This window comes from Bactrocera dorsalis, chromosome 2 (assembly GCF_023373825.1).
Source record: "Bactrocera dorsalis isolate Fly_Bdor chromosome 2, ASM2337382v1, whole genome shotgun sequence".
Classification (NCBI taxonomy): Eukaryota; Metazoa; Arthropoda; class Insecta; order Diptera; family Tephritidae; genus Bactrocera; species Bactrocera dorsalis.
In genome coordinates, this window is record NC_064304.1 from 75,766,597 (window position 1) to 75,779,695 (window position 13,099).

At 37.8% G+C, this 13,099-nt stretch overlaps 1 protein-coding gene across 1 annotated transcript; it reads left to right on the forward strand.

Annotated features, from left to right (window-relative positions):
• Positions 1 to 9,562: 9,562 nt before the first annotated feature.
• LOC105225164 (60S ribosomal protein L15) lies at positions 9,563 to 11,016 on the forward strand. The gene is made up of 3 exons (XM_011203509.4): positions 9,563 to 9,686; positions 9,920 to 10,241; positions 10,653 to 11,016. Exons 2-3 carry the CDS (start codon positions 9,933 to 9,935, stop codon positions 10,956 to 10,958), a joined length of 615 nt encoding a protein of 204 aa, XP_011201811.2. The 5' UTR covers positions 9,563 to 9,686; positions 9,920 to 9,932; the 3' UTR covers positions 10,959 to 11,016.
• Positions 11,017 to 13,099: the final 2,083 nt, after the last annotated feature.

Here is a 13,099-nt window from a genome sequence, read left to right on the forward strand (position 1 = left end):
TCAATCTCTCATATATCTGCAATGGATGCTCTCGTGCCCTTGTATATTTCGGTGTAGTATTTTTGCAATCTGCAATCTTGCAAGAGCAAGAGAATACCCCTAAGTAGTTTCGCCGTATATTAAAAGTCCAATATATAATAATTTACAATCGTAATAAATGTTGGCTATTTTAATTTAATATCTTATTCTTATTTCGTGCGATCTGGCCATAATGGAAAATGTTATAAAAAACGCTTGGGCATCCCATTATCCCTGCAAGTATCAATTGAAAACTGTCAGCGGATACGTCGATCTTAAACGACGAAATATCCCTGTTGTATTTGAAATTAAATTTACGGATGTCTTATCTAGCGCTTTTAATTTCGACGAGCTATAACTTTTTATATCATCGACTGTGGTATCCGCAGCAAGTCTCGAGATAAAAATTGCCTTTTTCCGCGGTATTACAACTAAGGTTTTATTAGCTGACTTGTAGGTATTTGGAGGTGGATCTTGAGATGTTTTCCGCTTACCATGTTCCCTTACAGCTTTCTCAGTGTCCTGAGCAGACTGAACCTTCTCTCCTTGAGGACAAGTGGATGAAAGATTAATGAGGTCAATAGTGCGTGGCGGATTCTTTTTAAGGAAGATATAGTGGTATCTTCATCAGACGGGCGTTTACGTTTTGATGAAGGTTTTGGATTCTCTCCTTGAGGACAAGTGGATGAAAGATTAATGAGGTCAATAGTGCGTGGCGGATTCTTTTTAAGGAAGATATAGTGGTATCTTCATCAGACGGGCGTTTACGTTTTGATGAAGGTTTTGGATTCTCTTCCTGAAGATTTAGGCATTGAAATGATTGAGACAGCGTTTCATAATATCTAAATTTTTCAGTCAGGGTTTCAAGCTTACGACCATTGCGCGCCTGCTTAAAATCTTTAAACAATTAAATTTTAGTTGGTCTGCATTTTAACCAAGACCAGCGTAATCCCTTACTGTCAGTCCAGCACATTTAAGATGGGCAAGCCCATCACAAAGCCAGCAAGAAACAAAGCGTTCCGACTCGCCTTTCACAGAGCAGTTCGGAAAGTTACAAGTCATAATGAACAAAAAAACATTAAACAAAAGTATAAAAAATGTTAAATATTAAAAGTAAAAAGAGTAATGACAAAAATATTTATAATGAATGCAATAAAAATAGTTGGTTATCAAAGATAACAACCAATGTAGCGAGCAGTTTGAGATGCACTGTAACACACGAAAAGTAAGAAACTCGCGAACAGCTGTGGACAAAGATTGAAACGAATAAAAACAAGAAAGAAATTTAAGTAAGCAATAAAAATTAACACTAACAACTGCACTATATAAAAATGTAGCAACAAAAACTAATTGAAAATGACTCGGCGCAATAAATTAAAATTAGCCAACACACAATTAAAGTGAATGTCAATTGGTTCAATAGCACAATATAACACTGATACTTATCTTAAAAGATCACTTAATCCACATATTTTCAAATAAAGTTTTAAATATAAATTGAACAAATTTGCCAGAGCACGAAACAAAGCACAGCTGAACACGAGAATGGTCGCCAGATACAAATACTAATGATAATTAATTTTAATCAGAAGTTTTGTTTAATATTTTAGGTATTTCGCGATGGAAATATGTACATTATTCCATTGAAAATCATTACATAAAAAATTTCCATTTTATTATATAGCTTTCGGTTTCTTTTGTAACTTTAGTCTGTATCTTCTTCTTCTTTACTGGCGGAGAAACCAGTTATACGATTGAGTTAACAACAGCGCGCCAGTCGTTTCTTCTTTACGCTACTTGGTGCCAATTGGGGATTCCAAGTGAAGCCAAGTCCTTCCTCTGCTTCCCCCAGCGGGTACTGCGTCGAATACTTTCAGAGCTGAATTGTTTTCGTCCATTCGGACAACATGATCTAACCAGCGTAGCCGCTATCTTTTAATTTGCTGAACTACGGCAATGTCATCGTATATCTCATACAGCTCATCGTTCCAACGAATGCAATATTCGTCGTGGCCAACGCGCAAAGGATCACAATAGCAGGATGAGAATATTGCGTGACATAAGGAGTTTGGTTGTTGTTCCTCGAGAGAGAACTTTACTTGCCTACTAATTCCAACATAACACTTGTTAGCAAGTGTTATTCTGCTGATATTGTTGTTGCTGTTAATGCTGGTTTCAAGCTAGACGAAATTATCTTCGACTTCAAGGTTATGACTGTCAACAGTGAGGTGGATGCCTAGTCATTAGTGCACCGACTGTTTGTTTAATGACAGAAGATATCTCTTTGGTATTGCTCAACGTCAGTTTACACAGCCGTATTAGTTTTGCGGGATACCAAATTCAGACATTGCGGCAATAAGGCAACTTGTTTTAGTGCTGTCAAAAGCAGCTTTGAAATCGACGAAAAGGTGGTGAATATCTAGCCGGTTATTGATTTTCCAAGTCTAAGGCAATACTGATAAGGTTCAATCAGTTTGTTCAAGGTAGGATTTAATCTTTCACACAATACGCTCGATATAACCTTATACGCGATGTTAAGGAGACTTATCCCACGGTAGTTGGCGCAGATTGTAGGGTCTCCCTTTTTATGAATTGGGCAGAACACATTTAAATTCCAATAGTTAGGCACGCTTTCGTTTACAAAGAAGCTGATGGATGTTCCTTCTCAGTTCTTCGGCGCCGTGTTTGAACAGCTCGGCCGGCAATCCTTCGGTCCCCAGCTGCTTTATTGTTCTTCAGACGGGTAATTGCTATTAGAACTTCTTCATGGTCGAGCAATGGAACGTCTGCTTCATCGTCATCGATTGGAGAATCGAGTTCGCCTTCTTCTGGCGTTTACATTGCTACAACAGGCTGGGGAAGTGCTCCCTCCATAATTTAAGTATTCTCTGGGCATTAGTCACTAGATAACCTTTGGGGGTTCTACAAGAGTATGCTCCGGTCTTAAAACCTTCTGTTAGCCGACAAATTTTTGAGCATTAGAAGATATTTTGGAAACCTAACAATACTGATAAACAAGATTGTTGACAATGCTAACGACATTTCGACAAACCGTGGCACAGTTTTTAATTTAGAGTCCATGTTTTCGAGTTTAGATTTTATGTATTCTTCTTCTTCTTTACTGCCGTAGACACCACTTACGCGATTATAGCCGAGTCAACAACAGCGCGCCAGTCGTTTCTTCTCTTCGCTACGTGGCGCCAATTGGATATTCCAAGCGAAGCCAGGTCCTTCTCCACTTGGTCCTTCCTACGGAGTGGAGGTCTTCCTCTTCCTCTGCTTCCCCCGGCGGGTACAGCGTCGAATACTTTCAGAGCTGGAGTGTTTTCGTCCATTCGGACAACATGACCTAGCCAGCGTAGCCGCTGTCTTTTAATTCGCTGAACTATGTCAATGTCGTCGTATATCTCGTACAGCTCATCGTTCCATCGAATGCGATATTCGCCGTGGTCAACGCGCAAAGGACCATAAATCTTTTGCAGAATTTTTCTCTCGAAAACTCGCAACGTCGACTCATCCGCTGTTGACATCGTCCAAGCCTCTGCACCATATTGCAGGACGGGAATTATGAGTGACTTATAGAGTTTGGTTTTTGTCTGTCGAGAGAGGACTTTGCTTCTCAATTGCCTACTCAGTCCGAAGTAGCACCTGTTGGCAAGAGTTATCCTGCGTTGGATTTCTAGGCTGACATTGTTGGTGGTGTTTACGCTGGTTCCAAGATAGACGAAATTATCTACAACTTCAAAGTTATGACTGTTAGCAGTGACGTGAGTGCCAAGTCGCGAGTGCGACGACTGTTTATTTGATGACAGGAGATATTTCGTCTTGCCCTCGTTCACTGCCAGACCCATTCGTTTTGCTTCCTTGTCCAGCCTGGAGAAAGCAGAACTAACGGCGCGGGTGTTGAGGCCGATGATATCAATATCATCGGCATACGCCAGCAGCTGTACACTCTTATAGAAGATTGTACCTGCTCGATTAAGTTCTGCAGCTCGAACTATTTTTTCCAGCAGCAGATTGAAAAAGTCGCACGATAGGGAGTCGCCTTGTCTGAAACCTCGTTTGGTATCGAACGGCTCGGAGATGTTCTTCCCGATCCTGACGGAGCTTTTGGTGCCGCTCAACGTCAGTTTACACAGCCGTATCAGTTTTGCGGGGATACCAAATTCAGACATCGCGGCATAAAGGCAGCTCCTTTTCGTGCTGTCGAAAGCAGCTTTGAAATCGACGAAGAGGTGGTGTGTGTCGATTCTCCTTTCACGGGTCTTTTCCAAGATTTGGCGCATGGTGAATATCTGGTTGGTTGTTGATTTACCAGGTCTAAAGCCACACTGATAAGGTCCAATCAGTTTGTTGACGGTGGGCTTTAATCTTTCACACAATACGCTCGACAGAACCTTATATGCGATATTGAGGAGGCTTATCCCACGGTAGTTGGCGCAGATTGTGGGGTCTCCTTTTTTATGGATTGGGCATAGCACACTTAAATTCCAATCGTTGGGCATGCTTTCGTCCGACCATATTTTACAAAGAAGTTGATGCATGCTCCTTATCAGTTCTTCGACGCTGTGTTTGAATAGCTCGGCCGGCAATCCATCGGCCCCTGCCGCTTTGTTGTTCTTCAGGCGGGTAATTGCTATTCGAACTTCTTCATGGTCGGGTAATGGATCGTCTGCTCCATCGTCATCGATTGGGGAATCGGATTCGCCTTCTCCCGGTGTTGTGCTTTCACTGCCATTCAGCAGGCTGGAGAAGTGTTCCCTCCATAATTTAAGTATGCTCTGGGCATCGGTAACTAGATCACCTTTGGGGGTTCTACAAGAGTATGCTCCGGTCTTGAAACCTTCTGTAAGCCGCCGCAATTTTTCGTAGAATTTTCGAGCATTACCCCTGTCGGCCAGCTTATCAAGCTCTTCGTACTCACGCATTTCGGCCTCTTTCTTTTTCTGTCTGCAAATGCGTCTCGCTTCCCTCTTCAACTCTCGGTATCTATCCAATCCCGCACGTGTTGTGGTCGATCGTAACGTTGCGAGGTAGGCAGCCTGTTTTCTCTCCGCTGCGACACGGCACTCCTCGTCGTACCAGCTGTTCTTTTGCACTTTCCGAAAACCAATGGTTTCGGTTGCAGCTGTACGTAAGGAGTTTGAAATGCCGTCCCACAGTTCCCTTATACCGAGTTGTTGACGAGTGCTCTCAGAGAGCAGGAGTGCAAGCCGAGTAGAGAATCGTTCGGCTGTCTGTTGTGATTGCAGCTTCTCGACGTCGAACCTTCCTTGTGTTTGTTGGCGTGCGTTTTTTGCTGCACAGAGGCGGGTGAGAATTTTGGCTGCAACAATATAGTGGTCCGAGTCGATGTTAGGACCTCGGAGCGCACGCACATCTAGAACACTGGAGACGTGTCTTCCGTCTATCACAACATGATCGATCTGGTTGGTAGTTTTTCGATCCGGAGACAGCCAGGTATCTTGATGGATCTTCTTATGTTGGAATCTAGTACTACAGATAACCATATTTCAGGCCCCGGCGAAGTCGATCAGCCTCAACCCATTTGGGGATGTTTCGTCGTGGAGGCTGAATTTACCGACCGTAGTACCAAAGATACCTTCTTTGCCCACCCTGGCGTTGAAGTCGCCAAGCACGATTTTTACATCGTGACGGGGGCATCTCACATAAGTGCGCTCCAAGCACTCATAAAAGGCATCTTTGGTCACATCGTCCTTCTCTTCCGTCGGGGCGTGGGCGCAAATTAGCGATATGTTGAAGAACCTCGCTTTGATGCGGATTGTGGCTAGACGTTCATTCACCGCAGTGAATGATAGTACTCGGCGACGGAGTCTCTCTCCCACCACGAATCCCACACCAAACCTGCGCTCCTTTATATGGCTACTGTAGTAAATGTCACAAGGACCTACTCGTCTCTGTCCTTGTCCCGTCCATCGCATTTCTTGGACGGCGGTGATGTCAGCCTTTGTTTTCACGAGGACATCAACCAGCTGGGTAGTGGCACCTTCCCAGTTAAGGGACCGGACATTCCAGGTGCATGCCCTAAATTCGTAGTCCTTATTTCGTTTGCCATGGTCGTCATCAAAAGGGGGGTCTCTCATCCGAGGCTGGTTCTGACTATTCACTGGGGGTGTTTTTTTACGTGGCGGGTCCCAAACCCAGCGCACAACCCTATGCAGGGGATGTTTCGCCTTCTCACTTAAGCTCGCCTTCAAACGGATGTTTTTAGGCTACCCAGAGGATACTTGGTCAAAGACCGGAAGTCGTGAGCTGCTTGATTCATATGTAAAAAAAATCTTTTCCGGCCACTCCCAAGTGAATGGCGACCAGAGAACTTTCCTCACTTGCATGAACTTCTACACATGACTCCTTATTTTTACTGCCGGGTACACTTTTGGTCTAAGCGAAAAAGTAACATGCTTACACTTCTGTTCATTCGTATTTATATGACAGTTCGCTAGCTATTCTTCGACAGAACTTAAATGCTCCGCTAATATTCTTGATGCCAAAATGTGGCAGTTGTTACTGCTCACTATAGCTGTGGCATCCGCAAAAGTTTAAGTTAATACATTGTTAGCTGTTGGAAGATCTGCTGTATATAAATATGATTCATAGAGTTGGGCCTAAAACGCTGCCCTGTTGTACACCAGCCCTTATCTGTCTTTCATGCGATATGAAATCTCCTACTCTCACCATAAATTAAAATAACACCCTATGTTTTATACAATTCTAAAGGTAAACTTTAAAGGTAAAGGCTTACCGTGCGATTCTGTAACGTGAGAAAGTCTCAAGTCTCTAAATTTGAGATTTTAATAGCGGGATTCTGTAACCAGTCTCTAGTCTCTATTTGAGACATTTTGAGGTAAAGTCTCAATTTGAGACTAGTTACTATTCACTAAACAGTCTCTAGCGTTAGTCTCAAAATATTGAGACTTGGTAGTTAGCAGGTCACAAAACTGAAGAGAGCTCTTGTCTGCCATTTTGAATATACTGAATAGAGATCATCATACATATTAATGGATTGTCGTTTATTTATATTTTGTAAGAACCTCAAACACGAAAAGATGAAAAATAAATCAATTTTACATAAATTTCGTATATGTTTTGAAACAAAGTCAACATATATTTTTATTTTTATTGATAATTATGTTTTTTGACTATGTTATAGGAAATTTAATATTTGTTATCGACATATTTATTTTGATTCAAGTGTAAAAGCATCTCTGAATAATGAAATGTAATAGATTTTGTGGCTGTTACTTACAGAATAGCAATATCGTCTCAAGTATCAAAAATTGTCTCTAACTTAAAATCTCAAATTTAGAGACATGAGACTGTCTCAAGTTACAGAATCGCACGGTAAGTTGGAGACAATTTTTGAGACTTGAGACGATATTGCTATTCTGTAAGTGACAGTCACAAAATCTATTACATTTCATTATTCAGAGATGTTTTTACACTTGAATGAAAACAAATATGTCGATAATATACATTAAATTTCCTATAACATAGTCAAAAAACGTAATTATCAATAAAAATAAAAATATATGTTGACTTTGTTTCATAATATTTACGAAATTTATGTAAAACTGATTTATTTTTCATCTTTTCGTGCTTGAATTGCTTACAAAATATAAAGAAACGACAATCGATTAATATCTATGATGATCTCTATTCAGTATATTCAAAATGGCAGACAAGAGCTCTTTTTAGGCGCCAAATACACAACACGAACATTTCCGCGAACATTCCGCCATCTTGTTCGCAGCTTTGGCCATACACCAAACGAACTTTTGGCCGAACATTAGTTCTCTTTTAGACAGCGATGAATACGGACAACAATTGTGCTGCAGCAATATTGCCCGCTGTAGCAATTAAGCGCAGAAATTATTTATTTATTAATTATTTTTTTTTTATAACGGCATCCTTTGTGGCATCAGGATCTACTTCTTTTAATTTTTCGATTAAAATCGCATAATCATTATTCTTATTAATTCTATTACAATAATCTTTGCTTTTTACTTGCCACAATAATGGCAAAGATTTATGCATTTCAATAAATTCAATCAGAATTTTTTTATTGTCTATTTTACTTTTCCGCGCACGTCTGTTCCGTTCAGAAATTACAACGATTATGAGCTATTTCGCCATACACGCACGAACAGTTTCGCGCAAATGTTCGCCAAAAATTAAAATATTTTGATTTTTGGCGAACATTTGCTCAAACTGGCAAACACCACCATACACGACAGAAAAGTTCGCAGAAACATGACATAACGGGAATGTTCGCGGAAATGTTCGTGTCGTGTATTTGGCGCTTTAGTTTTGTGACCTGCTAACTACCAGGTCTCAATATTTTGAGACTAATGCTACAGACTGTTTAGTGAATAGTAACTAGTCTCAAATTGAGACTTTGCCTGAAAATGTCTCAAATAGAGACTAGAGACTGGTTACAGAATCCCCCTATTATTGTATATTTACTGTATTGCTGTACGTATTGCCCGTTGAGACTTCATCATGCTTATGATACGCAATATATGCATACTAATTAGTATGCATTGAAATGTCACTGAAAATTTCGAAAAGGCAACACATCTCCTGTACGTGTATACCGACGGTTGTTTGATTTCGGTTATTTTAAATTTAGTAGCGCGAGTATTAAGACGATTGTGTTAAATATTAAGAATAGAGTACGAAATAATATATATATGTATATTTTCTAAACAATTTAATATGGTTTTCCAAAAAAATAATATTTAGTTTAATATTGTTAATTTGCAGAGAGAGTATATAAAATTGATTGGCGAATAAGCGAAGCTTTAAAATTAATAGACTTAAACAAGCAAATGATTAAATTATGATAACAAATTCCAACATAGAGGTTTTGCAACGACAATGACAATAGATTTGACAGTTAGTATGCCATAAACCTCATAGTATCTACTTAAAACTACGTCATGCACAAATTATATGAATGAATGAACAATCTGAAACACCATTTTTTTATTTAAATATACACTATTCAACTGCATTTGTTTAAGGTAAAGTTATTAATATATAACTTACTCACCTTAGTTTTTTGAAGTATGCAAATTCTCCAAATACTTTTTTGTAATATTAAAGGTTTTAATTATACAGACCATATAAAAATCTCAATGCTTAGCGTTTTCCATATACAAAATAAATTAATTGTGTATACATATTTATAAATATAGCAGAAACTATTAAAAATATGAAATTATCAAGTTACGAACTTACTTGTTTAAAATCCAAAATAAACTACGCTCTTCGTTTTTTCATCTTCGTGAAAAAATGGGGTTTCGTTTTTCCTATTTTAGCAAGTTAATATTAATAATATGGCTGGAATATTGATAGCTTTTCTCTATTCTCGCATTCAATTATTATTGTTGGTAAACAATTGAAAATGTTTCAGTGTGTTTGTGCAATCTGTTACCTCCGTCTTGCAAGAAAGTGTTGGTGAATATATTGTAATATAAAAATGTATATTAAATTTATTGATCGTGCGTTGTCCGGTTATTCATCTGTTTTTACTTCAGCGTGTAGACCAGGTGTAAAAGAGCTAAATATCCGCAAAACACTTTGCGGCCAACTCAACGATTTTCCTTTCTTTTAATCTGTTGGCTTGTGTGAGGTGGACGTACAAGGTTTGTCCTGTAAATTCATTTTAAGATCGTATTCGTTAACGTCGCGAAATTTCTATATTTTTTTTTTTACTTTTAAACTTAATGATGATACTTGCTATGCACCACTCTGAACAACTTTTGGTGTTGATTTTGTCATTCTGAAATTATATAAAAAATGGGCTGCTTTTACTCATTTAAACCTCTACGAATAGACCGATGATGTGACTGTTGATTAATATATTGTTTGTTGCTAGGTCTATTTGAAGGATGGGCGCCTACCGTTATATGCAGGAATTATATAGGAAGAAGCAGAGCGATGTGATGCGTTATTTGCTTCGAATTCGAGTATGGCAATATAGACAACTTACGAAATTGCACAGATCTCCTAGACCTACTAGGCCCGATAAGGCTCGACGTCTGGGATATCGTGCTAAGCAGGGATACGTTATTTACAGAATTCGTGTACGCCGTGGTGGGCGTAAACGTCCGGTTCCGAAGGGATGTACCTATGGTAAACCAAAAAGTCATGGAGTGAATGAGTTAAAGCCATACCGTGGACTGCAGTCTATTGCTGAGGTAAATATATATATGTTTTTTATTATAATTGAATGGCTTTAGAGAAAATTAATTTTGGTATGACAAGAAACCAAAGATGGGTGGTTTCTCGTCGGTGTTTCTATTAAATCAAAAACTGGCTCGAACAAACTCGTACAAAAGCAGCATATAGTAACCGTATCGCTCAAATCAACATATCTGTACCTAAGCGGAGCATGCGAAGAATCAAATCCCAAATAAAATTTGATTATTCTTAAATTTATAGAAGTGCCATTATATATTATTCTTAAAAAATGATGACAACTAATTCATAATAATATCGTGATGATTGATTAATTTAACTTCCTTAGATGTCTGATGTGATGTTTGAAATTTCAAATATTTTATTTTTATAACCAAGTGCATAGTTAAAAAAAATCGTTTTTCTTTTAGGAACGAGTTGGACGTAGACTTGGAGGCCTGCGAGTCTTGAATTCTTACTGGGTAGCTCAGGATGCCTCTTATAAATACTTTGAGGTTATTTTGGTGGATATTCATCATAATGTCATTAGGCGAGACCCAAAAATAAGTTGGCTTTGTAAACACGTTCATAAGCATCGTGAACTTCGAGGATTAACTTCAGCTGGTAAGAGCTCCCGTGGCATTGGTAAGGGCTACCGCTATTCGCAAACTATTGGAGGATCGCGTCGCGCTGCATGGAAACGAAAGAATACTTTGCAAATGCATCGTAAACGCTAATGCTGAAACACTATTTATTTAATATAGTACGAAATATATTAAAACTGTTCAACATAAAGTTCTAGTGTTATTTGCATCTGTTGCTTAAGACTTAGCCTTACTATAATATATTAAGGGATATTTCATTTCATTTCGTTTATTTAACGCCAGTCGGCACTATACGTCTAATAACAATTATAATTCTAAATAAGACAACAGGCTTAAACATGTAAAATTAGGAATTAAACAAGTAATCTAGTTCGTATGCTTATATTTTAATAAATTATATGTATTTTGGGGGGTTTCGAATAGGGTTTTGTATATTCTGTAACTCGATTTTCGGATTTTCAATCCAATTTTCGGATAAAATATTTGGTTAGTTCGTAAACGCAGTAACGTGGTTGCACTGCATATTTGCAGGGGCAACGCGTTCGTCAAAAAAACCTGCGGCAATACTGCTCTTCGTCAAAAGTTTTTTGATGCATGCAGTTTGCAGCACTTCGGCAAATTGTCGCAGCCATTGCAGTAATGTTTTTGAAACTGCGTAGAACCAAAGGCAGAGATAAAGAGATGTCCAACTCCTCTCACTGGAAGTGAGAGCAATTGCTTAACGTCAAAACCTACTGAACTTTGACAGCTAATCGAGTTCAGTAGGTTTTGACGTTTAGCAATTGGAAACGAGCGATGGCCAGATTGAAATCTTACCAAAAAAATATGTAAACGGAGAGATTTGTTGCACTTACAAAAAATGTAAAACAATAAAAATTAAATGTATTTGATGAAACATTTTTTAATGTCAAGCATCCTAGTATTATTTTCAATGGGAAATTATTAAAACATTTCTTGATTAAGAGCTAAAAAGTTTAAAACCTTTTATTGGGTATTGAAAAGTCAAAAGTCAGTTGTTTTAACATGCCATACAAAGATTTAAATAGATTCTCTATGTATTAAATAACCACTAAATAGTAATTTTTATTCTTACTAAATGTTGGGTGTTTTAATTTAAATGTCCAAAAATTATAGCCCTGACAGACGACAGCGCTAATATGCATTAGCGGGCTTAATTTACATTTATTTGCGCATTTGACCCATGTCAATGCAAGTTTGTAATGCACAAGAATTCCGTGCATTTGGTTGAATTTACTAAATTTTGGTAGGCAACACTGCTCAAAAATGGCCGATTTTTGCTATTTATTGACAGATGTCGCACTTTTGCTATCCATTTTTCCAATATTCTTAACTTTTTTGCACACTTTTTCCGCATTACAATCAATTATTGCTATTAATTTCGCTCTATTATCTTTTAACGTAGATAATAATAAACGAATTTTTTCGTTAAATTTATATTGATTTTCCAAAACTACCAAAATTTCTTTTAATAATTTATCTTATTCATTTTTACTTCACTTTTTTTTTTTTTTAATAAAGAAACAAATTTCACTATCAGCTGTCTAAATGCACAAGCCTGCCGTCTGTCACCATAAAATTTCAATTCGCATTAGCGTTGCTTAAGGCGCATTAATTTTGCTCGTCTGTCAGGGCTATTAGTATTTTGTCCAATCTGGCCATAATGGAAAATGTTATAAAAAACGCTTATTTTGAAGAGCTCTCACACTGGAATAAGTTGGACATCCCTTTATTCCTGATCAAAGGCGAAATGGAAGAGCGAGTAAAATGATTTCTAATTCTACATACATATGTATGTATGACTTTAATTATTAATATGATTATATGTATAATAATAATAGGCGTTATTTACATTTAGATCCCACGATTTTTTTAAATCACTTTTTAGTAAAAGATTTCTTCTCTTTACTTGTTTAATCATTTTTTTATTGTAATTCAATAAAATATTCTCACTCTGAGTTTCTTGGTTATCAATAATTACGTTAATTAAAAATTCCGGCCCCTATTATGAGTTGCATTCGATCTTCGCTATTCGCTGGCTATCGAAAATCGAATGTCAAATTCGTATTATGAGCTATGCAACCTTGTCGAAATTTTCGTTGAGCATCGAAATGGCTGTCGAACAGAATTTACCTATCGACAGCGTAGCGTAGTGAATGGAAATTTGTGAAAATGTAGGTTTTTTGCGTTTATTTATTGCTTTATGGTAACAAATAATTAATTTATACTATTTTTGTTAATTTTATGCAGGCCGA

Excerpts from the sequence above, each read along its gene's own strand:
- LOC105225164 (XM_011203509.4), top strand. The coding sequence starts at position 9,933 with ATGGGCGCCTACCGTTATATGCAGGAATTATATAGGAAGAAGCAGAGC. Across the intron at positions 10,242-10,652 it reads GACTGCAGTCTATTGCTGAG|GAACGAGTTGGACGTAGACT; the intron begins GTAAATATATAT and ends TTTTTCTTTTAG.